Source organism: Electrona antarctica (genome assembly GCF_951216825.1).
Source record: "Electrona antarctica genome assembly, chromosome: 17".
Lineage (NCBI taxonomy): Eukaryota > Metazoa > Chordata > Actinopteri > Myctophiformes > Myctophidae > Electrona > Electrona antarctica.
The window spans coordinates 37,877,234-37,903,414 of record NC_136798.1 but is presented as its reverse complement, the minus strand read 5'-3'; the positions used below and the strand labels follow the sequence as shown (position 1 = coordinate 37,903,414).

The 26,181-nt window shown below is 43.8% G+C and overlaps 2 protein-coding genes across 3 annotated transcripts in view; one reads left to right on the top strand and one right to left on the bottom strand.

The window, feature by feature from the left end:
* Positions 1-16,222, top strand: part of LOC306940758 (very long chain fatty acid elongase 4-like) — a 48,448-nt gene extending 32,226 nt beyond the window's left edge. For both annotated transcript variants that reach the window (XM_079525943.1, XM_079525942.1), the window contains exons 3-7: positions 1,115-1,302; positions 3,678-3,758; positions 7,971-8,142; positions 12,432-12,559; positions 14,926-16,222. In XM_079525943.1, coding sequence (XP_079382069.1) covers positions 1,115-1,302; positions 3,678-3,758; positions 7,971-8,142; positions 12,432-12,559; positions 14,926-15,252 — 896 coding nt within the window. In that variant the 3' untranslated portion in view covers positions 15,253-16,222. The remainder of the gene's footprint in view (positions 1-1,114; positions 1,303-3,677; positions 3,759-7,970; positions 8,143-12,431; positions 12,560-14,925) is intronic.
* The window catches only part of LOC306941099 (nuclear factor 7, ovary-like), a gene marked incomplete at both ends in the record, with an annotated part of 275,860 nt that overhangs the window by 138,320 nt on the left and 111,359 nt on the right, over positions 1-26,181 (bottom strand). The gene's annotated exons all lie outside the window — the stretch shown is intronic.

Genomic DNA, 26,181 nt, shown 5'->3' with positions numbered 1-26,181 from the left:
CTCCGTGTATGTATGTAGACATATATGTCCGTTTCAGCACGGACAGCTGCAGTAGCGCTCTGTGACCTGGGGTGGCACTGTTGGGCGGCTAGCGCTGTGTGACCTGCATAGGGGTTTGCACCAGTTCTTTGTTTCGTAGTGTAATAAACTAAAATATTACTGTGTTCATTATGGATCATTAGAAAGCACTTTGTTTGTATTAGCCACACAGTGAGGGGGAAATGTATAATCAAATTGTAGCCCTCTGAATCGGAATTGAATCGCCCGCTACCTAGAGACGTCCGCCCCTAGTAGAGGTGGTGCGTTGTCCTGTCAGGACTCAGGAGTAACGTCAGTGGACTGTAGCAGCCGCAGAGCTGTGCACTGAGACGTCATTGTTGTAAGTCACTCACTCTGGACGGCTAATTGACAGCATATGACCCACCTGACAGAATGTCTTATGACCCGCTGGCTTAGAACAATATCACATGAAAGCATTTTCCTGTCTGTCTGCCTGCGCGCGTGCATGGGGTGTGTGTGTGTGTGCGTGTGTGTGTGCGTGCGTGTGTGTGCGTCTGTGTGCGAGCGAGCGTGTGACAATAGAATATGCTCGGTATATACATTTATACTGGCCATATTGTGTGTATATATATATATATATATATATATATATATATATATAGGCCAACGTGCAACTCCAATGTATTTTTCTTACTGATGAATGCTTTTAAAAGTGTCAGACAAATGAGATGTCGGCATATACTACACTAATTGTTCTCGAGGAAATAGTTTTTCCTCCAAAATCACAAAGGCTAATTTGACATTTGGGATATACAAATAAGTCAGTGTGTCCCAAAAACGTAGTTACTGCACTTTGGCTTAGTAGGGCAGGCTAAATGTCTGTCTGTCTGTCTGTCTGTCTGTCTGTCTGTCTGTCTGTCTGTCTGTCTGTCTGTCTGTCTGTCTGTCTGTCTGTCTGTCTGTCTGTCTGTCTGCCTGCCTGCCTGCCTGCCTGCCTGCCTGCCTGCCTGTCTGTCTGTCTGTCTGTCTGTGCCTGCCTGCCTGTCTATCTATCTGTCTCGACTTTTGACTCAAATTGACATGACTGACGTGGCGGTGTGGGTGTGTCTTCCAGACAAGCGGGTGGAGTCATGGCCGATGATGTCATCTCCCTTGCCGACGCTGGCCATCAGCTGCCTGTACCTGCTCTTCCTGTGGGCGGGGCCTAGATATATGCAGGACCGCCAGCCCTTCACGCTCCGGAAGACCCTCATAGTGTACAACTTCAGCATGGTCGTCCTCAACTTCTACATCGCCAAAGAGGTACTATATTATTAGCGCTCACAGCGAAGGGTGGTCCCGGTTATTACATACTTGTCTAACCCATTTATAGGCCTGACGTAAAAAAAAAAAAAAAAAAAAAAAAGTCTCCTGAAAGAATATATATTCAAAGATTTGTGCCGTATTTTCACGATTTTTCAAAAATAGCAGACCTACAAGCTCATAGCGCGCCACTCGGTGGCGCGCTATGAGCTTGTAGATCTGCTATTTTTCAATAGCTAAAGTGTAACATAATAAGCCTATCTCACAGAATTTCCCCGCCCCCCTTAATACGCCCCCTTTTGGGGTTAGTGGTGATAGCGTGACGTCACTCCATAGACGCTACATGTTAACAGAGGTAATTTAAGAAGTCTACAACTTTTGTTTTCTCAAGGTAAGGTTTGTTCTATCTGTTCGAGCTGATTTACCATCTTGTTTGCTTCATAATAATATTGGTCTGTCACATTTTTACATTAGAAAATGTACTTAGATTCTCCAGAGAAAAAAACGTGTAAATGCTAATGTTAAAGACACCACTATTTACCGGAAGTGGGCGTGAAAAGCGGGCTGTGAGATAGGCCTATTAGGTAAAACACCAAAAGGGGTTCCCGTCCAGAATGGGCTGATCGCAATTATTTGATGTGATCGCAATTATTTTTGTCATAATCGTTTCCACGTTAAAAGAGGTTCATAACATAAATAAAAATCACACCCGTGTGAAGTGAGGGGCGCTCTTATTATCGTACATCGTCGTGACGTAAAATAGACACTATGGGCTCTATTTTCTTCCATGCTAAACCCCTTATCCCTAAACTACTTGCAATTGGCACATGCATGATTCATATTGTAGTAGGCCTACGTGGTGAGAATGATTTTGATTGAAAGTTTTGAATACAAATAGTTCCAATGGAATCTAAATGCACACATGTGGTTGTAAGTATAATACGTATGAGTGTTGCGGGGATGAGGGGAAAAAAGTATCTATACCTGCAAACGAGTTTGATACAGTGGAAAAAGTACATGTTTTACTTAAGTAAAAGTATCAATACTACAATGTAATACTCTGTTACAAGTAAAAGTCCGGAATTCAAAATTAGCTTGAGTAAAAGTGCAAATGTATTGGTATCAGAATGTACTTACAGTACCACAATTATAAAGTACTCTTTATGCATAATGTCTCATTTCAAGTGTTTCAAGCCGATCTACAATCTCACAATGCATTGTGAGCTTGGCTATTTTCAAATGGCCATTCTGGGCGGGAACCCCTTTTGGTGTTATAGCATTATGTTATACTTTAGCTATTGAAAAATAGCAGATCTACAAGCTCATAGCGCGGCACCGAGTGCCGCGCTACGAGCTGGTAGGTCTCCTATTTTTGATAAATCGTGAAAATGTGGCGCAAATCTTTGAATATATATTATTTCAGAGCGAACGTTTTTAACTCATATCTTTACTTATGGGGGGGTCCCTGGAACAACACATTTTCAGATGGGGTTTCGCAGCCCAATACAGATAATTCTGGGGCTCCTTGACATGAAAAAGGTTGAGCACCACTGACATTGAAACATACGTTTTTCAGAAAACTGTTAGGATTTAGAAGACATGTGTAGAATCGTCGTCAGGTCCAAATGGGTTAATGTATATGTTCTGTAATAATAATCCAAATCTACAAAGTAACTATAGTAACTAAAGCTGTCAAATAAATGTGGTGGCGTAAAAGGACAATATTTGGATATTTGAATGCCACAGACGAAAGTCCACACTATTGATCCATAATGTATAAATGATAGATAAGGGTTCAGGACAACGAGGCCTTTTCGTGGAGGGGTCAGAATGAAATTTGGACTAAGGCCTCACTCAGACCTTTACTGCATTGCTGTATGCTTGTTGGATGAATGTTGTGTAGTGTCATGGCCGCCCCAATGCATTTCCAATGGGAGTCACATGGTTTGACACAACATTTGTGTTGTATGAGGGGGAGGGGCGCAGTCGAAACACAGCCGAAAGCCATACAACAGCTTGTAGTCCAAAATGTGGACTACAAACCATGTGACTTCCATTGGAAATGCATTGGGGCGGCCATGACACTACACAACATTCATCCAACAAGCATACAGCAATGCAGTAAAGGTCTGAGTGAGGCCTTAGTCCACACTATTGATCCATAATGTATAAATGATAGTTAAGGGTTAGATAAGGGTTCAGGACAACGAGGCCTTTTCGTGGAGGGGTCAGAATTAAATTTGGACTTAGACTGTTTTTCGTCTGTGGTACTCATTTGTTAGATGTAGTGGAGTATCGAAGTAAAAGTATTGGGAATTGTAAATACTCAAGTGAAGTGCACAAATGTTTATCTGTGGTGGTTCTTCTCTCCTCAGCTCCTGCTGGGCTCCAGAGCAGCACGATACAACTACCTATGTCAACCTGTCAGCTACTCTAATGATGTCAATGAAGTTAGGGTAAGAGACACACACACACACACACACCATGGTTGTCCATCGTGTCCGATGATGACCATCTTCTCCTATCCGTGAGTCTTCCGGTGGCTGTGTATAGTCCGATCCTGGATCCACAGTTGCGTTTGCAGACCGGGCATGTATAAGCGGTACTGAGGGGAGGCAGGGGTGGCTTTGCAGGGCATGCCTCTTTGCACGCTTTCCTGAACGGTGTTGTGTGCGCTGACTTTCTATATACTCGCCAGAGGTTGCGACATGCCGGACGCAAGTTCCTCCAGTGAAGAGGGGTTGATCCGGCCTCTCTTCAGTGTGACCTTCAGTAAGGTCTTTGAAACTGCTTCTTCTGCCCACCGGCACCGCGTTGACCGAGGTGTAACTGGCCGTAGAGGACTGTGCGTGGGAGTCTAATGGCTGGGCCATACGAATGTACATGCCCCAGCCACCGGAGCTGGGCTTGGTTCAGGATAGACTCCATACTGCAGCTGCCTGCCCCGTTCCAACACCTCTGTGTGTGGCACTCTGAACCTTCCATGTGATGCTGAGGATCTTCTGGAGACATGCAAGGCTTCTGAGATGGTGGCTGTAAGATGCCTCACATCCATACAGTAGCGTGGAGATGCATACCGCTTTGTACACAAGCACGTTGGTCTGGAGATTGATATCTTGGTACATACAACCTTCTCCGTAGTAGACGACCAAAATATGTTGAGGCTTGTTTAAGGCGGTATTGGATCTCGTCATCCATTGTCACAGGTGTCGGATATTATGCTTCCCAGGTACTTGAAGGTGGGAACTGTTGATAGTGACCCTTGACCTTTTGATAGTAAATCACGTATTTGGCAAAGCCTGCTGATCCAACTACTGGCATTACCAGAGGATAAGGGAGATATAACCAGCGTGGCATGGTGGCTTAGATATCTGGTCTGTCTGTGTGCGTGTGTGCGTGCGTGCGTGTGTGCGTGCGTGCGATTGTGGATGGAAACTTTAACAACAAGAATCACAGATCTTCCCGGGTTCTGTTGCGATGTAGTGAACAGACATTAAAAACACTGGATCAAAAGCCCGACCGTTACCACCATTGCCATATAGTTCAAAAGTACAACTTGTTTAATTTTGACAGCTTTAAACATTTTGCAGATGCCTGCCTCATTTTTAAGATCTTAAATGGACTTGCACCTCCACCACTGAAACAGTTCATAGATCGAAGGGACAGCGGTGACAGAGCAACAAGGGCGACTACCAGAGGGGACTGTGAAGTGCCAATCAGGGGGGGGGGTTCCAGACCAACAGGAACGTGCCGGCCCGATTCCAGCGAGCCGCCCCGCATCCGAAACGGTTGAGAAATGACAGAGTTACCGTGTGGGGGTCCCTGTACTGTACTGTACTGTACTGTACTGTACTGTACTGTACTGTACTGTACTGTACTGTACTGTACTGTACTGTACTGTACTGTACTGTACTGTACTGTACTGGCACACCCAAAATCACCAGTCACAAAATCATACAGTTAATATGTGCGTGTGTTTGTGTGTGTGTTAGGTTGCGCACAGGTGGTGAAAACCATGCTGTTTTCGTGCTCAGACGCACCCACCCAGCCACCCACACACCCACCCACACACATAGTCACTTAAGGAAGTGGTTGCACCACTTAATTATGTTTTTTATGTGGCCTACACCCACTAGTTAATTCACCTTAGCATCACCCCTCTGAGCAATCGGATCTTATTTTAATGCAGCCTCCTCCCTTTCCACAAGGAGTGACAGTGCAACAAAGCATTTTTGGTCATTGTAGAAATTCAGCAATCCAGTCAAACCCTAGCCAAACACACAGACAAGTGCAAATTTCTAATTCTAAAACGGTTAGTCCCAATACTTGATTCTGATTGGCTGGTTACCGTCACGTGACCGGTGTAAATTTCACCGATAACCCACACCTTCAATCACTTTATATCATTCGCACCTGATTCCGCATCTCTGTAGCTGTACTGGGGAAGGGGAGCGCTTGATTACCTTACAAACCCATGCTGTGCGGGCGTCTAACCACCGCCCGGCTCATATGACTGTGAATGTGTGGCTCCAGGCAGCCCCGTAAAGACATCAAGCGCTATTCTCCCGTCACATAGCCTACTTGCCGAGCAAAACAAGGAAGTGATGTGGCTCGCTCTGGTGGCGCAAAGCGTAGCTACTTTTGTGAATTTAATAGTTGTATTAGGTTAATATTGCTATATGTTTGTAACCGTTTTAGAAAAGCAATAAGCCACTCGAGGCCCCAGCTTACCGGGTATTTTACAATGGCTGGGGGGTAGAAGACCCTGCGGTCCACATCGGGTCTGCCTATGCCCCCCCAGCCATTGTAAAATACCCGGTAACCTCGTGGCTTATTGCTTAAAGGAGCATTCAGTGATTTGAGTGATTTGGAAAACCACCCAGTCCGCCCCGGTAACAAAATGTGCACATGCACGCTCTACAGTGGGGGGAAGTGCAACAGGCCAACAGCATGTGCACCAAGGCCCGCCCCCACTCGATCATGATCGGAGGAAGGCCCCTCTCATCCTGATTGGATGAAGGCTTTGCCACCCGCCACCAAAACTGAAACTAGGGTTTTTTGACCCCAGGGGCTCACTGGGGACAGGGAGGAGCTCCTTATAATTATGGTCAGCACACTCTATAGTAGGGAGGATTATCCAGAAAAAAAGAAAAAATAAGTGATATTTAGATTAAGTCAAATCACTGAATATACCTTTAATCGTACTACTGTTGTCTACTACAAATACTATTGAGATTGAGTGACTGCAGTTTCTTCCCGCGGTGAAATGTCCCTTTAAGCCTCGCCCGCAGCTGTTGTTGTATGATAATTGGGGAGGGGTTAGGAGAGGGGTTAGGGTTATATGATGATACTAAAGTGGTGTATTTCAATTGGGCCCTTTGACTCAAAGGTTTTCAGCTTTCAGGAAGAAACCAAAAATACACAGGGAAAACATATTTGAATGTTATAATGTATAACCGAAAAAGTACAAGAATCGCGGCACTCCATCTTTACATCTGCAAATGGTTCATGCCCTATATACTAAATGGTTCATGCCCTATATACTAAATGGTTCATGCCCTATATACTAAATGGTTCATGCCCTATATACTAACCTGGTCAGTTCAAGTGCATAAGGCCAGGCCAATGTTTAATATATATCTCAACTCCCTGGCTGGCTCCACAGTACAGGCCTCCTCCATAAACGTACTTCTGGGACGGAACTTGCGGTCCACAGACTTGGACCTCCTCTCTATTCCCCAAACAAGCACGCGGACCTTGGGAGACAGAGCCTTCAGTGTGGCAGCCATCCCCATCCTGTGGAACTCTCTCCCCATAGAGATGGAGACAGAGCCTTCAGTGTGGCAGCCATCCCCACCCTGTGGAACTCTCTCCCCATAGAGATGGAGACAGAGCCTTCAGTGGGGCAGCCATCCCCACCCTGTGGAACTCTCTCCCCATAGAGATGGAGACAGAGCCTTCAGTGTGGCAGCCATCCCCACCCTGTAGAACTCTCTCCCCATAGAGATTTGCCATGCTCCAACACTGGCATCTGTTAAGGCTGCCTTGAAAAGACACCTATTCTAAAAAAAAAAAATATGGTCATGGATCAACAGGATCCTGGATGGCTTGATTCTGGGCTTAAAATAGTTAATATCAACATTTTTGTAAATATCTATGGGAGAAATGAATGGACGATTTTTTTAGTTCCCGTTGTTGTCGATCCCCTCGGGGTGTTTTGGCTACATCTAGCTACTTCTAGCTACTTCCAAAATGGCGCGGAGCAACCTTGAAATAGGCCCCGAAGCAACGAATCGCTGGGCGCCCTTATTTAATGGTTACAAAAAATACCCTTGGGTGTTCGGGGTGTTAACTTGGTCTCTGTGGCGTGTGTCGTGGTGTCCTCCTCAGATAGCGTCAGCTCTGTGGTGGTACTACATCTCTCTGGTCGTTGTGTCCTCCTCAGATAGCGTCAGCTCTGTGGTGGTACTACATCTCTCTGTGCGTTGTGTCCTCCTCAGATAGCGTCAGCTCTGTGGTGGTGGTACTACATCTCTCTGTGCGTTGTGTCCTCCTCAGATAGCGTCAGCTCTGTGGTGGTACTACATCTCTCTGGTCGTTGTGTCCTCCTCAGATAGCGTCAGCTCTGTGGTGGTACTACATCTCTCTGTGCGTTGTGTCCTCCTCAGATAGCGTCAGCTCTGTGGTGGTACTACATCTCCAAGGGAGTGGAGTTCCTGGACACTGTCTTCTTCATCATGAGGAAGAAGTTCAACCAGGTCAGCTTCCTCCACGTCTACCACCACTGCACCATGTTCATCCTGTGGTGGATCGGCATCAAGTGGGTCCCCGGTGGACAATGTGAGTACTAAGCGCACGTGAGTGTGTGTGTGTGTGTGTGTGTGCGTGCGTGCGTGCGTGCATGCGTGCGTGCGTGCGTGCGTGGGGGGACTGCCCATAAGTCTGACATCGAGTTAGTCCGACCAGTGTGTGTGTGTGTGTGTGTGTGTGTGTGTGTGTGTGTGTGTGTGTGTGTGTGTGTGTGTGTGTGTGTGTGTGTGTGTGTGTGTGTGTGTGTGTGTGTGTGTGTGCATGTCTTAGGGATGGGACGATAATTGCTGTTATTTAATGTTATAAAACAACGCTCGCAATAACCGCATAGTAGTGGAGATTTCAATGCCAATTAAACGCTCTATACTTGCTAAAACGGACCTGTAAAAAGTGCATCGATTTTCTCTTTAAAAAAAAAAAAAGTTAAGATAAAACAAGTCGGGTAAGAAAACGTTTCCGGCTAGGATTAGGATTAGGCATGGTTAGAGTGAGGGGTTAAGGTTAGGGTTAGTTTTAGGATTATGTTTAGGGATTTTGAGGTTAAGGGGTGGGATTGGGTCAGGTGGTCATGCATGGGCAACGGGCGGCCCGGGAGCCACATGCGGCCCCCACCATCACTCAATGCCACGCGCAGGTTAACCCATTTTGACCTGAGATCAGATTCTAAAAATGTCTTCTACATCCTGACAGTTTTCCGAAAAAGCTATGTTTCTATGTCAGTGGTTCTTCGATTTTTCAAAAATAGCAGACCTACAAGCTCGTAGCGCGCCACTCGGTGGCGCGCTATGAGCTTGTAGATCCGCTATTTTTCAATAGCTAAAGCATAACATAATGCTAACACCAAAAGGGGTTCCCGCCCAAAATGTGTTAACACAATTCACGCCACTTTGAAGATCCAAATATCCGTAATGGTGTGTTACAATGACATACCCGGATGTTGTTGTGTCGGTCGGTGGTGGAAAAAGTCGACCGCGAGTGTCAACCTGCTTGCTACAGCCCGTTGAAAACCCTTGTATTCACCAGAAACTGCCCCTCAATGTCGTTTCTGAGATACAGAGCTGTGATTGGTTGGCTTAGACTGGAAGTGGATGCGCGCGCATCTTCAAAATGGCCGCGGCCACTGTCTCTCTCGGTTTGTTGTGCTAACGAACGGTAGTGAACGATTTGATCGTATTAAAACATTCATTAAAGAATACATCGCTGTTAAAACGGCTTTTCCGGGTGTGGTACGCTATTCTACATGTCTATGTTCCTGGCAGGCCTCGTGTTAATATCCGAACATTGATATATTATTGATTTCAGCTAATTACTATAGTATTAAAATGTTATTGTCTTTTTTTTTTCTCCAATTCAAAAATAGAAAAAAGGGAAAAAAAACAGTATTTCAATTCAAATATAGGCTAGCAAAACGTGTCGTTTTGGAGCGAGTGTGGACATATAGTTGCCCTCTCCACCGTCAAAGTTGCCCACACCTGGGTTAGGTTATGGTGATTAGGTTGGTAGTGTGCTTGGTATAATAACATGTGTCTGTGTATGTGTTTTTGCCTTAGGCCTTGCAGGTACAGCAGCTAGTTTAACCTTTTGGAAGATTTTGTTTGTAGCACTTGCCCTATAGCCTTGACGACCTTGTAGGCTTATGCAAAGGCAAAAATGTAATTTAAGATGTTATGTAGTAGACAAATGCCAGGTCATTTGTACACCTGACATACTATAGTGTGTGTGTGTGTGTGTATAGTTTCAATGTACAGATTATTATTATTTTGTTTTTATATTACACTGTTTTTTAGACTGATGATAGGTTCTTGGTTTACCTACTGTCAGGACCACGCCCATGCCCTCATTCCAGAGAGCATCATCTCCAACCTTACTAACTATACACACCTGCTCCTCATTAGTCCACACCTATATAATCACCCCCTCTGCCACTCCACTTCAGTCAGTATTGTTTGCCTGCACTAGACACTAGCCACTCCACACGGTCCCGTCCGTGTATAGCTTTTGTCAGTGTTGGTTGCTCATTCTAACTTAGCCTTTGACTACGAGTTTTGCCAATAGAGCGTCGCAGTCCCGCCCCTTACCATGGACCAGGAAATGATTCTCCGTTCATTTTCCTCATAGACATTTCAGAAAGTATTTATTTAAAGACGTTTACGCCGCGGACAAAGCCAACTCGAGTCGTGACAAATCAAACAAACACAATTTTTGGGGCCGAAAAAATAATTAGAAAGAAGAAAAAAACGGCAGGTTACAACACTTTTGTTTTTCTTCTTTGTAATTATTTGTTTGGTCCAAAATATTGTTTGTGTTGTCATGAGTTGTCACGACTCGAGTTGGCTTTGTCCGTGGCGTAACCGTCTTTAAATAAATACTTTTGCAAATGTCTATGGGAAAAATGCGTTGGGATTCATTTCCTGGTCCATGGTAGGGGGCGGGACTGCGACGCTCTATTCCCTTGTACCTTTGCCTGGATTCATTAAACATCCTTGAAACCTGCGCCTGCATCCAAGAATGTCATTACAGCTACGATCCTAGATTACTATGTATATGCATTTGATGTGTTACCGTGTGTTGTTCTTGCTTACTGTAAATCACTCTGGATTAAGAGCGTCTGCTAAATTGTCAATTGTAAATGGTGAGGTTCAATAGTGTGCATCTGTATATGTACAGTATAATAATAATAATAATACATTTTATTTATAAGGTGCCTTTCAGGGCACTCAAGGTCGCCGTACAACAGGTTAAAACAGTTTACCGCTGGGCCGTGGCTCAGCGGTCCAGGCACCTTGGCCGGTAGCCCAAGTCTGGCAGTGTGCCCGACGGCCTTTACTGCATGTCACTCCCCCATCTCTCTCCCCATTTCCTGTCAGCCTACTGTCTGTCCCTCTATAAAAAAATTATAAAATAAAGGCGAAAGCCGCAAAAAAAACATAAAAAAAAGAAAAAACAGTTTCAACAAACATAGTTAAAAGCAAAACATGTATGAACCATAGTGTCATTTGTTATTAGTCAGTGGTATACTAGAGTACTTCAATAGTTTCCAATAGTTTTACTTCTACTCCACTACATCTCAGATCGAAATGTTGTACTTTTACTCCACTACAATTATTTGAAAACGTCAGTACTGTGCAGATTTTGATTATTATTACAAAACATACATTTACGACTAAAGCCCTACCGGTATACACATTTCGGCCATTTGAAAATAGACGATCTACATGTGTAGATCTGCTATTTTCAAAATATTTATTTATACATTTGAAAACTTCTGCTTTCTACAGTACATTTTTAATTCCGGACTTCATCTAGTATTTCTATATTGCCAATATTGATACTTTTACTTAAAGGGACACTTCACCCCTTTTGCAACCAGATCTTATTTTAGTTTAATGGATTTTAATCACAGGTTAAGGATTTAATCACAGATCTGTTAAGCAATGCTTAAAATTGAGTGGTGCAACACAACTCAAATTCAAATTAATCCTTGATCAACAAATCCTTGATTAACACTAAACTAAGCTTTATTTAATCTTTCTTGGTGCAAACGACCCTTAGGCTTTTATCTGTGTAATTTGTGTTTTTAGATATTTCAATCATGACGCCATGTCCATGACCAAAACCATGAAAATGTGGTCTCACTTCCTTCCTGGACTACAAAGTCACACCTCCACGCAGCCTCCCCCCCTCTCCACAAGGAGGGGGAAGTGCACCAAAGCATTATGGTCATTGTAGGAATTCAGCTATCCAGTCAAACCCTAGTCAAACACACAGACCTCGTTATTTGTTTCATGGCCATAGGGTGCAAATTTCAAATTGTGCTAATTATCTACTACAAATACTATTAAACATTGAGTGACTGCAGCTTCTTCCGGCACTGAAATGCCCCTTTAAAGGTATATTCAGTGATTTCACTTAATTCAAATATCACTTTTTTTTTTAGGACAATCCTCCCTACTATAAAGTGTTCTGACCACATAAGGAGTTCCTCCCTGTCCCCAGTGAGCCCCTGGGGTAAAAAAAAACCCTAGTTTCGGTTTGGGCTTTGGGTGGCAAAGCCTTCATCCAATCAGGATGAGAGGGGCCTTCCTCCAATCATGATCGAGTGGGGCGGGCCTTGGTGCACGTGCTGTTGGTCTGTTGTACTTCCCCCCACTGTAGAGCGTGCATGTGCACATCTTGTTACCGGGGCAGACCGGGGTTTTTTCCAAATCACCCAAATCACTGAATGCTCCTTTAAGTAAAACATTAAACTACTTTATTTATTTATTTTTTACCCTACCACTGCGTGGTTCCAGTCTTACATCCTCCTCCATGTTTTTCAGCGTTCTTCGGCGCGGGCATCAACTCCTCCATCCATGTGCTGATGTACGGCTACTACGGCCTGGCGGCGCTGGGACCTCACATGCAGAGATACCTGTGGTGGAAGAAGTACCTCACCATCATCCAGATGGTACGACTATACAAGGCCTTATTTAAAACCCATTTCGACCCGAGGACGACATTCTACAAAATGTCTTCTAAATCCTGACAGTTTTCTGAAAAACCCTATGTTTCTGTGTCAGTGGTTCTCAGACTATTTCAGGTCAAGGAGCCCCAAAAATATATGTAATTGGCCCGCCGACCCCCATCTCAAAATATGTTGTTCCAGGGACCCCCCCAGAAGCAAAGATTTCAGTTAAAAATGTTCGCTCTGCAGAATATATATATATTCCAAATTTGTGCCACATTTTCACGATTTTTCAAAAATAGCAGACCTACAAGCTCGTAGCTACGAGCTTGTAGATCTGCTATTTTTCAATAGCTAAAGTTTAAAATAATGGTTAAACACCAAAAGGGGTTCCCGCCCAGAATGGGTTATACCATGTAACCTACGAGCTCACACAACACATCGCATCACGACGTGTTTGAGTCACCATTGTACCAACAGAGTATTTCTGGCAATAATATAGCCCTGGGCTCCAGTACGTTAGCGAGTTCTTTCTTTTTATTTTTTTTATTTTTTTTTATGTATTTTTATTGAGGCTCTGAGATTTCACAACTGTTCAATCACAATTCAATGTATATAGAACCACACATTTTTCTTTTTTCAACATAACATAGGAAAACAACAAGAACCACAATACGGACATTACAATGCACAGACAAAAATCAAACAAACACAAAAAAAAAAAAAAAGACAAAACGAGTACACCACAGTCTTGACATGATTACATTACAGGTCACCAGAGTCTTTGTTATTCACTACCATTCAATAAGGTACATTGAAGCACAGTCTAGAAGGGTCCACTGTATCTAAGACTGGTTCCCATACCTGTGTGAACCCTTCCATGTTATCACGGAGGAGATAAGTCAGTTTCTCCAGAGGAACCACAGTCATTACCTCCTTGTACCAATCATCCAGTGTAGGAACGTCTCTATGAATCCAAAGCTTGAGTATAGTCTTCCTCGCTATGTATAAGAGTATTCCAACCAATTTGGCGTTGTGTCTGGTCCTTGCACTGGATACCTTAGCTGCTAGTACACACTGGAGAGGTAGCGAGTTCTTTCTAAGGCCCTGCTGCTGCACATGGACTAGAACATATCCCCCTGCCGTGCGAGGTGTGAGCCTGCGCACTTTAGTCAAAATTAACCAAACCACTTTGCTACTCACAAAAACAAAGGCTGTTTTGTGTGTTTGAAAGTCTATTCTCCGGGCTGGGAAGCCTCTCAGGACCTCATCTTCTCTGTATATACCTATACTTTTTGTGCAGAAATAAAAAAATATAGTATATAATACAGAGAAGGCTTCCCAGCCTGGAGAGTAGACTTTCAACAACGCAAATTGCCAGCCATTGAATTGGTTGAGTAGCAAAGTAGTTTTGTTCATTTTTTTTGAGCGGTGCCAAGCGCTCACAATAAAGGGCTTTGTCTGTAGGTCTGTTTGTTTGGAGCACAGAATGGCTCGTTGCTTGACCTATTGACCCCTGCAGACCATTGGGGTCATTCACAGTGAGCAGTCAGCTAATTGGGGCCACATTGGGGTCAAACACGTACGCACGCACGCACGCTGCACTGCATGTGGGATTTTCTGTCCATGTGCAGCAGAGGCGTTCCTGGCGGTGCGTTTTGTATAAATATTAGCTGTATTCTGATGTAAACACATTTTCAGTAAACTGAAAATGCATTTTCATTTCAGGAGACCAATGCTATCCAATCAAGAGAGCGAACCCTACAAAGATATTTTATGAGCTTCAATCTTTATAGTGTTCTCGTTCCAATTTTGTCTGCTCTGTTGTTGCTTTTTCATAACTTCCAGTTTAAAGACAATGGCACTTTCGATCATTTGATTGAGAAATTTCAGTCTGAAACGGAAGCCTGTACGTTTCTGAACCAATCAGAGTGTCGCGTCCCTTCAGGCTATGGGACGTTAGTAGCTCCACTGCACACTGTTGGTTTACAAGTGAGAGTCAGACAAAGCATATTTAATCTATAATGTTTTCAGATACATATTTTAGCGTGCTGATTAAGTTTAAGCCATCTTGAATGAGGTTAAAAATGAGTAATCAAAATGAGCTGTGTTTGGAGGAATGTGCAGCAGTGGGAATCAAACAGGTGAATTCAATCAAGATTCCTTGGGGCAGCGTTGCATCGTCAAGCAGCACGGTTTAAGGAAGTAATAGAGTGCTGAAGTCCAGGACTTCAGCAAGTCCTGACTTCAGCACTCATTCCCTGGTTCACATTAGTTTTTCTTTACGGAGAATAAAATTGGGTCATCTTAAAATCATCTCATAATAAGAATTGTGGTCCAAAAATAATCAAACTGTCTTGGTACAACAGGTCCAGTTCCACGTGACCATCGGCCACGCCGGCCACTCCCTCTACACAGGCTGCCCGTTCCCCGCCTGGATGCAGTGGGCCCTGATCGGCTACGCCGTCACCTTCATCGTGCTCTTCGCCAACTTCTACTACCACGCCTACCGGGCGGCCAAGCCGGGCAAGGACAAGGCAGTGAAGGCAGCGGCGGCGGCGGCGGCGGCTGCCAACGGAGGCGGTAAGCCCCTCCTCACCAACGGCGTCACCAACGGACACAGCAAGGCGGAGGAGGTGGTGGACGACGTCGTCGCCACCAGCAGGTTGAGGAAGGGACGAGCCAAGAAGGAATGACGAGAAGGAGAGAGGGAGCGTCTCTCCACAAACGACATGGACAGTTGTATAGGCTCTATGCACACAGAATAACTCTTCCTAATACTTCCGGTGGGCCCGCTTCCCTACTTCCTTCACAGGTGTTACCGATGATACTAATGAAGGCTCTGTTCTATTTACTGTAGCACAGTGGTTCTCTCTCAAACGTTTTTCTCAACTCGGAGTTACAGACCCGTACGGGCCATTTGAAACCCACTCAAGGACACTTTGAGACCCACTGGTGAAGCAGTGTTTCCAGTGAGCCAACCATGCACGCTAGCAGCACCCTGACTCTGTTTGACCAGAATGGAACGGAGCCTTCAATTAGTATAATCGGTAGCACCTGTGAAGGAAGTATAGGGAAGGGGCCCAAGTGCTTTCCAAAATGGCGTGTATGCATAGAGCCCGTTGAAGGACAATTCCGGGGTAGTCGTTTTGTTATGGTAAAAATGACAATAATATATCCATTAACCCAGTGGTAGAGGCAATTGTTGTTTTTTTTTATATAAAATCCATGCCGAGCGTTCGTCAGCTCCGACCGTGCGCGGCAGGGTCAATCGCTTATTTAGATCGCTCAACAATTATTATTTCTGTCGTCCATGATGTCGGAAATAGAGTCCCCAGAGTTTTGTCACAAATGGGCTTCCGCCTACGGGAAGAGGCTGATAGACCACGCCTCCCTGCTTAAAGTTACAGTACGCTTTTTTTCTTCTTCTTTTTCTTTTTTTTTGCCCCTATCAGTGGATTCATGGATATATTCTCATCGTTCCGGTAAGAAAAGAGCTACTCCGGAGTTCTCCTTTAAATAGGGCAGGGGTGGGTGTGTGTGTGTGACAAGGACAACATGTCCCCAAACAAGTTTCCCCAACCCTGCGGATATTAACGTAGGCTGTGGATGTGATTTGTGAGCAACTTGTCCAGCTGAAAGGGTAGCCTATAGCGGTGGTGTGTATGTCGGTCGGCGTGTCTGTGGTTTGGTTTTCGGGTTAGTGTGTGTGGGGGGGGGGGAGGGGTGTTGGTTGTCTCCCTATCCATTCGGTTTATTTTTGGGGGGTTTTTACACAAAGAAAACTAAAAGCGCTGATCTTGTCGGTTCTGCAACTGTTGTGTCCTTTTTGTGTTTTCTTTTTTTCTTTTTTCGGGAGGACCAAAACGATCACAGACATTAGGACGACACTTCGATCAGCATCTGCTACCTTCTCTCGACCGAAACTCGCCTCCAATCTTTTGTACACTGTATGATTCCCAAGTTCGTTCTCAACCACAAGCTTATATGTAGTCATTGACATGCCTATTAATTTGCTAGCTTACTACTTTTTTTATTATTATTATTATTATTATTATTATTATTATTCATTCAACTACTGACCGCTGAAGAACCGTATGGCAAAAATGTAAACCAAAGAGGGTCCAGTCCACTTGGCTGGTTGGGTGGAAAGGTTCTGTGTGACCGGTGTACGATTAACCCATATAGGACTGAGGCCCATTCTAAAAACACGTCATTTTTTCAACATGGAAACGATTGACGATTATGAAAACAATAATTGCGATGATCTCAAATATAATTGCGATTAGACGATTGTGTAATATCTCACAACCGTTCTCTATTGATAGACTACCAAAAGAAAAGGTCTGCAACAATGTCTTGTCTAGATCTTTTATACAAGAGGAGGTTGGCAGAGCTTTGCTTGGAGGATTCCCCCAAAAACCCCTGCTGATGCAGATTATGCGGACACCCATGTTGAACAAGACGTTGTGCCAGGGAAAGTAGATCTTTGTTGTTAGATTATAGATTTAGTACCTAATTCTACGACTGCCTGTACTGTAAATGGGGAGATAACGGTACGGAGAGTGGAAACCTATAGGATCCGAATAGTCATTCTTCTTATATACACCACAGCAGCGGTTCCCAAACGTTTTTTTTGGCCGTGCACCCCCTGGTTACCTCCCGAACCTGGCTGACGCACCCCCCACCCCCCCTCGAAATTGGCCGCCTGCATACAGAATATATCGAATAATAATATTCCTATAATACTGTATATCCTCATATGCACATATTTGTGAACCTGAATATGGCACATAACATATGCAGCATAGGGCTATTCTGCATATACGTGCCATATATTGGCATAAAATGTTCATATATTTAAAGGAGCATTCAGTGATTTGAGTGATTTGGAAAACCACCCAGTCCGCCCCGGTAACAAAATGTGCACATGCACGCTCTACAGTGGGGGGGAAGTGCAACAGGCCAACAGCATGTGCACCAATGCCCGCCCCCACTCGATCATGATTGGAGGAAGGCCTCTCTCATCCTGATTGGATGAAGGCTTTGCCACCCGCCACCAAAACTGAAACTAGGGTTTTTTGACCCCAGGGGCTCACTGGGGACAGGGAGGAACTACTTATATGGTCAGCACACTCTATAGTAGGGAGGATTATCCAGAAAAAAAGGAAAAATAAGTGATATTTAGATTAAGTCAAATCACTGAATATACCTTTAACAAATGCGAGTCATGGGAAAAAAAAGAGGTTTCCGCACACTGTCTTCACTTGTAGAGCAGCAGTTTATTTCTGCTGAGTGACAACATTTCGGTCTCTCAGATACTTAGCCTGGGGTCCACCTAGGCTTTCTATGGCATAGGGCAGCTCCCAGCAGCATCCGCCGGGAGAAACTAGACGCAGCTGCGTGACATGAGACTAATTCATTATAGTGACAGAGAGAGAGAGAGGAGTGCGTGTGTCAGACCCAGACTTTTCTTTTTTCTCCCTGGAAATAAAAACGTCTGGGTTTCCGAGGCTATACTCAGATACCTGATGAAGGTCGTTTAGACCGAAACGTTGTCACTCAGCTAAAATAAACTGCTGCTCTCTAAGTGAAGACAGTGTGCGGGACCTCTTTTTTTTCCTCATATAGGGCCTATTTAAAATAAAACCACACCACCACCATTAGCCTTTTCATGTCACGCACCCCCTAAAAGGCGCTCGACGCGCCACAGGGAGTGCACGCGCCGCAGTTTGGGAATCCCCGCACTACAGTAACTGAAGTAACGTGGACATTTGAACTGTTCCTCGTTTTGCTCTGGACCCCCCTCCCCCGTGGAACACCCTCAAGGAAGGACGCCTGGTGGTCGTCGGGGGACACCCATACACCACCAACCACTCACTCTAATATACGTCATATGCCACTCTCTCCGCCGTCACAAATCTGCTATGGGGATCGAGAGAGCGACGGCGTATCGTTTCTTTTGTATTCATGGCGGATTCAAAAACATGGACAATAGACCTCTTTTTAGTATTTATGGTTTAATGTGTGGGTATCGTTGTGATAATGTATATTATTATTATTTCCTACAGTGCGTCCTCTTTAATTTGTTTGTTTTTAAGGTAGCCGATGTCAAACCGAGTTCAGCTCAGTATCGTGTTGTCTCACGGCCATGTTGGACTGAAGGTGAACGTCCTCCTTCAAAAGAAAAACTAAATACAAACGTCTTTTTTTTTATTTAAAGAAACTGTATTTTAATTATTTTAATATAATACTAAAACCCACACAGCTTCTAGCTGCAGATATATTGGAAATAAAGAGGATGCCAACACCCCACGTTTTTTTTGTATGTGCATGTATGCAATTTGTACGCGGACTGCGTGCCCCTCGTTTGTTTTTGAATCGTTTTGTGTTGTGAACAGGCCAGGATCTGATACATATATATGAACAGGCCGCAAGTATAGGTAAACATTAAATCACGCAAATCAAGGAAATAGGATTTTTTTTTATGGGTTTGTTTTTGTGTTTTGTTATATATACACAGACACGTTTAAATGTTTAAGATTGCACTCAATAAAACAAACTGCAGTTTTTAGGATCACACAATTATTTGTCGTTAAATTAGTAACTGACGTGACGTCTCTTCTCAGCCTCTTGATTTGAGGTTTAAAATAAACGCACACCTTCAGTTCTATCTTCAGATTGCAACGTGTGTGTGTGTAACGCGTCACTTGAAAGCTCACCATCTGCACTTTCACAATCTGCAAAGGAGGAAAAGTCAAACACGACCAGCATTGTCTGTCAGAAGTTGAGCCCCATGCCATGGCTGTGGCGTAACGCCAACACAACAGGTGGCTCCGTATAGGAAGAAGTCCTGGCATCTGTGAGAAGTTCTGGAGCTAGGATGAGCCGAGCTGATCGCTTCAACCCCCGTGACCAGAAGGAGATGAACCTTTACCCCACCCCCGGCCCATTCCTAGCTCCTTTTATCCAATCAACCCCCATCCGCTCCACCTTTTTATAAGATGGCGAGGGGCCCCTACACAGCAAAATCCTCCGCGTTAATTGATCCATTTGTAACTCTTTGAGAGCGTACAAATGGAACCAAATGCGACCCTTTTTGGTTGCATTTGTACATTCTCAGAGTTTAGATTAACACTGACGGATCGTGGATGTGCGCTATACAGCCTACACAGTATACTGAAGTGAAAGTGTACAGGTATGTGTGTGTGTGTGTGTGTGTGTGTGTGTGTGTGTGTGTGTGTGTGAGAGAGAGAGAGAAAACCTAGTGTAAGGGAGTGTATATACCCTGGACACCTTTGGGCTGGCCAGACTTTAATCTTGGGGGGGGGGGGGGGGGGGGGGGTAAATTGGCTTTGGTCGCAAAAGAGCTTATTCCCACGACGTCACTCCCACATGGTTAGCCCCGGAAAGCAGGTCAGTGGAAGAGGAGCCACGCTAAGCTGACAATCACACTGCTGCAATCCTGACTGCTCACTTAACTCTGACATGTCGAGTACAAATGTTAAGCAAATAATGGACCCACCTTGCACAGTTAAAAGGCCATTTTGGTTACACTCTCAGGATGACATTGGTGGAAAAAAAAGGTATACTCACATTCTTCACTTTACCATTTAGACCTGAGGCCCGATGCTAAAAGTACAAACGTATTGGTATCACCATGTACCAACGTAGAAAGTGCTCATTTTCCCTATAGGATTCAGTCCTATAGAGCGTCGCAGTCCCGCCCCCTACCATGGACCAGGAAATGAATCCCAATGCATTTTTCCCATAGACATTTCTTAAAGTATTTATTTAAAGACTGTTACGCCGCGGACAAAGCCAACTCGAGTCGTGACAACTCATGACAACACAAACAATATTTTGGACCAAACAAATAATTACAAAGAAGAAAAACAACAAAAAAAGTGTTCTTTCTAATTATTTGTTCTGCCCAAAAAATTGTTTTTGTTGTCATGATTTGTCACGACTCGAGTTGGCTTTGTCCGCGGCGCAAACGTCTTTAAATAAATACTTTCTGAAATGTCTATGAGGAAAATGAACGGAGAATCATTTCCTGGTCCAGGGTAGGAGATGGGACTGCGACGCTCTATAGGGACCTAAGTTATCTGAAAATTTCTAATTTCAAAATTTGTATTAAAGAATTTCAAATATGGTATCTTGCTGTATCTTACTGTACATAGCAACAAGAACCCCAAAAGGGGTTCCCGTCTTGAAGGGCTTATGCAGAATGTCCCATTTCACAAGTTTTCAAATGTATAAAATGTAAAAGAAATCTTTTGAAAATTGCAGATCCGATTTCCCAACGGCCGAAATGCACAATAGGGTTGAAGTGGGTAATGTATGCTTTGTCATAATACTCCAAATCTATAAATGACTATAGCAACTAAACCATGAGATGTGGTACCATGAAATTACGATACTAGCCACTTGAACTGCAACATCCCTATTCCCTATACGTCCACATACGTGAACATGTTGGCAAAAAATAAAATAAAATTGCAAGTTGATGAGTCACGTCCTGAGGCATTGCGTGCTTGTGCATCTACCAGCTACTTTTGCTGAAGAGATTTATTCAGAACCCCCACTACAGAGCCCTGAGGGACTCCGGGTCAACCCAGTATATATAGGGTTTAAGTGGTTAAAAGACTCAGTGAACCTTCACACACGGACGAGTGCGTGTGCGCGCACACACACACACAAACGCACGCACACACACGCACACACACACGACTTCCTGCATGGTACCATTATATTATGTTGACAGAGAGAGAGAGGATTTCTTCGAGTGACATCGATCAGTGCTTCTAATTTGATATTCAGTGTCTTTCCAGAATGCTGACCACGTCCATTTCTTGAAGTAGACCCCCTCTCCTAGGAAACATCTTATCTCTGTACTTTTAGTGTTTTTTTGTGGGGGGGGGGGGGGAATTAACGCCCCACTCATACTACAGTGTCACACAAAGTATCAAAAGCAGAGGAATCTGGATCATCATGAATCAATCCCCTGATCCTTCCAGACTACTATAGTGGTGGGAAAAGTACTCACACCCCATTCTGAACGGGAACCCCTCTTGGTGTTTTAAGCATTATGTTATACTTTAGCTATTGAAAAATAGCAGATCTACTAGTTCATGTGCCGTGCTACGAGCTTGTAGTTCTGCTATTTTTGAAAAATCGTGAAAATGTGGCGCAAATCTTTGAATATATATTCTTTCAGAGCGAACGTTTTTAACTCAAATCTTTGCTTCTGGGGGGGGGGGGGGTCCCTGGAACAACATATTTTCAGATGGGGGTCGGCGGCCAAATACAGATAATTCCAGGGGTCCTTGACATGAAATAGTTTGAGAACCACTGACATAGAAACATAGGGTTTTTCAGAAAACTCAGGATTTAGAAGACATTTGTAGAATCGTCCACAGGTCAAAATGGGTTAAGTAAAGTACCAATACTGCAATGTAGAGATACTCTCTTTTACTTGAGTAAAAGGACAAAAGTACTGGCTTCAAAATGCACTAAAAGTACCAAAAGTAAAGGCACTCATTTTGCAGAATGTCCCATTTAAAGTTTTCAAATGTATATACCGGTAGAATCTTTAGGAAGTAGCAGATCTACAAGCTTGTAGATCGGCTATTTTCAAATGGCTGAAATGTAATACAGTAGTAGGGCTGAAGTGGTTTAATGTTTGTTGTGAAATAATACTCAAAATGTATACAAAGTAACTAGTAACTAAAGTTTTCAAATATATATGTGGAGTCAAAGTACAATAATATTGGATCCGAAATGTAATGGAGTAGAAGTAAAAGTATTGGAAATTAGAAATACTCAAGTGAAGTACAAATAACTCACAATTGATCTTAAGTATAGGCTACGGTACTTGAGTACATGTACTTGATTACTTTCCAGCGCTGCTGCCTATAATGGTAATAGACATGCACTACATTATTCATCAAGCCAGCATTTCCTGCTTTCCAGGCGTGTGGTTTTCAGTTGGCATCTCACGTTACCAAATGTATAATACACACTCACTATAAGAGTGAAATCTGGATGGAAAAGTGAGTGGCAATTGGCAAAGTTTGAGTTTAACGTCATTTAATACAGTGGTTCCCAAACTTTTTCATGTCAAGGATCCCCAAATTCACACTAATCAGCCCCCATTTGAAGAGATATGCCAGGGACCCCCCCCTCCCCCTTAAGAGAAGATTTGTATGGCTCTAGCAGTGATTCTCAACCCCAGTTTGACATGCTTTAGTCCACAGACCCCCATTTAATGGCATTTCTATCTCTGGGACCCCCAATTTATATTGTAAAATCAATGTCAATTTAACTCTGAAAGTGTACACTCTCAGAGTTACAGACCTAAGGGTTACAGACCATAAGGGTCCATTTGGTTCCAAACTATCATTTAGCTGGGGACCCCCTGGAACTTCCTCAAGGACCCCTGGGGGTCCCCGGACTCCACTTTGGGAACCACTGGTTTAATACAATCAGATGGATGTCAAGGCCAGAAAATTGGTTTTTTTTCCACTCAGTAGGCGTTCCTGCATACATTCCGGGTTTGAGGATGATATCACGCAAATACCCGCTATTCTGAGTCACTTCTCTCTCTTTCAATATTTCGATATTTATAATTTATATATATATATTTTTTTAAGTATGTTTGCAGTTGCACAGTTAATCTGTCTCTCAGATTACACTGAAGCAATTAGTATAGAAACATTTCAGTTATTTTATTACTTTTTTACAAAAAATATAAATATACTGAAAAGGGTATTTATAAGCAGAAATAGCTAGAAACTATATAGTATAACATACAGTATGCAATATGCAATGTGAATAATGTACATTATTGCAATATAGCGATATAGACAATGCACACTATGATATGCACTATACATGTTATAGCAATGTTAACAGCTATACAATGTACACTACAATATCATATATTATGCAATATACACTGCACACTAACACTATCAATAATGTATCCTACACATTAAAGCAATATAAATAATATTCAATGTGCATGATATGCAATATACAAAAGGCCTACCGGTATGCACTATACAATATTCAATTCATGATGTACACAATTACGGCTGTTATTATATTGTTTGGACAGTATAGAGGCTGATTATTAGTAGTATTATTCTGATTTCGCACTACTAAATCGCTCTGGATTAGAGTCTGCTAAATAAATGCCTAAATGGTGTCAATTGTATGCAGCCAGCCATACATACTTCTCTTCATCGTTAATTCCTCTTGGTCACAGACACGCACACACACACACACACACACACACACACACACACACACACACACACACACACACACACATTCTCCATCACACGGCCACACATCTATCCCAAGCAAAATACCGCCCTTGCTGTTGCAGTAACCATAGAAACAGGCAGCTAAGGGTGGATAAGAAGAGGCTTGGGAGGAGTATGGGTGTAGCCCTATATGTGTGGGTGTGCGTGCGCGCGTGTGTGTGTGCGTGCGTGTGTGTGTGTGACGGAGCAGGGGAAGGGACCTGAGTGTGTGTCCTCCTAGCTCCGGGACACAGAGGGAGATCTGTGCCAGGGCCAGGAGGGGCTAAGAGGATTGCAGGGCAAGGCCAAAGCCTTTCTATCACAAGCGTTTAGCACAGGTCACTACAGCCTGCAACCCTACAGACCTGCAACTGCTGCCCGCGATGCACCTGTGTCTGCACTCCACCCCCCCGACAGGGTTGAGGCAGATGGCCGCCCGCCCTGGAGACATGGGTCTGCCTGACTTTTCTTCCAGTTAAGGGGGGGAGGGAGGTTTCTGTTGGCACTGTCGCAAAGGAATTGCTCGCTCAGGGTGGGACACACTGCCACGGTCTTTGCTAGAGGGTATGCGCGTGAAACCATCAGCGTCCCCAGAAGTTATGCGGGAACGCCTATATACTGAGTGGCAAAAAAACTACTTTCTGGCCTTGACAGACCATACATCCAAACAGAAAAGTCCTATCTGATTGCATTAAACAACGACATTAAACTCACTTTTTGCCACTCGATGTGTCCCTCACTTTATGCATGCAAGTGCCTTGACTGTCTTGACTCAGTTGTGGTTTGGCACTATGATAAAATTGAATTGAATTGAAATTCAAAATTCAAATTGAAACACAAACATCTATATAATCGATATGCCATTAGGTGGAACAGACCTGATTGATAGAAAAATAGCAGATCTACAAGGAGCAGGTCTGCTATCTTAGGCGTGCAACGCCGGCCTTTTCTCAAGCCCTTTAAGTCCCAATTCATGCTTATAGCCGAACATAGCCGATCTACACACGGCCACAAAGCATAATTTCCGGGCCTGTTGAGAACTCTACTAAAAACTTTGGGGCGGGCCCGTCTAGAGTTTGAATGGATATATATGTATCAGTCAAAAGGGGAGACATCGAAGAGGAAGGATCAGCACATGGAATGTCAGAACAGGTCAGCTCCATATATGGAGATCTAAGGGTTTGAGGTCAGGTGTAGAGTTGCTGGCCTGCTCCATATAGTATGCAGATAGATCGACATATTGATGATGTCAGATCGACGGCCATATATGGAGCGTGTCATGAGGTGTGAGGCGTGGACTGACAACCATATTATGGAGGCGGCCATATATGGTGGCGTGACGTGTCACGAGGCACGATGTCACAAGGCGTGACCATATATGGAGGTGTGACACGAGGCGTGACAATGACGGGACATTTCATAGTAAACAACGACCTATGGTCGCAATAAGAAGAAATTCCATCAATAAAATAATAATAATTAAGAAGTTGTGAAAATAGCCGCTCTATACAAGCTCGCAACGCAGCGCGAAACAACGCGTGGTGCGCTTGTAGATCTGCTATTTTCACCAGTTTGGGTCCCGGCCTAACGTCTAATCACTCTGTTGGGCCTCGCAGCCTTGGGAACCACTCATGACTCAAGGTCCTTCTGCTGGAGAGAGAGAGAGAGAGAGAGAGAGAGAGAGAGAGAGAGAGAGAGAGAGAGAGAGAGAGAGAGGTCAGTGAGTCGCTTTCTGGAGTTAAGCCAAAGAGACGTGCAGGCCACAGAACTGAACCGTAGCCTCGCTCATCTCATTAAGCAAATTACATGACTAAGGAGCTCATTGTAGTTGCAGGCAGGGAGGTGGAAACAGTCAGCGTTTTAATGGCTCTGCCTTCTGTAAGGCACAGATGGTTGATGGCCGCTTCGTGTCGTGTGTGAAGGGCGCCATCGTGTGGCCGCGGTGCGTATCTGTGGGTCTAAAAGATTTTTGAGTTGGCGAAGAAGGGGTCAAAATGGCAAGGCTAAAATCACAGTGGTGAAGTACTTTTACTCAAGTACTTTTACTCAACTACTGTGCTTAAGTAATATTTTGAGGTAATTTTTTACTTTGACTTCCAATTTTGTACCCGAGTACTGTACTTCAGTACAATTTTGAAGTTTACTTTAGCCTACCATTTCCAACTTTTACTTCTACTCAGCTCAGGCGAAAATACTGTACTTTTTACTCCATTACAATTATTTGACAATTTGAGTGACTAGTTTGCCTACTTGCAAAAATGCACTTCAGCCCTATTTAAACATATATGCTATTTTTAAAAGATTTGTACACAC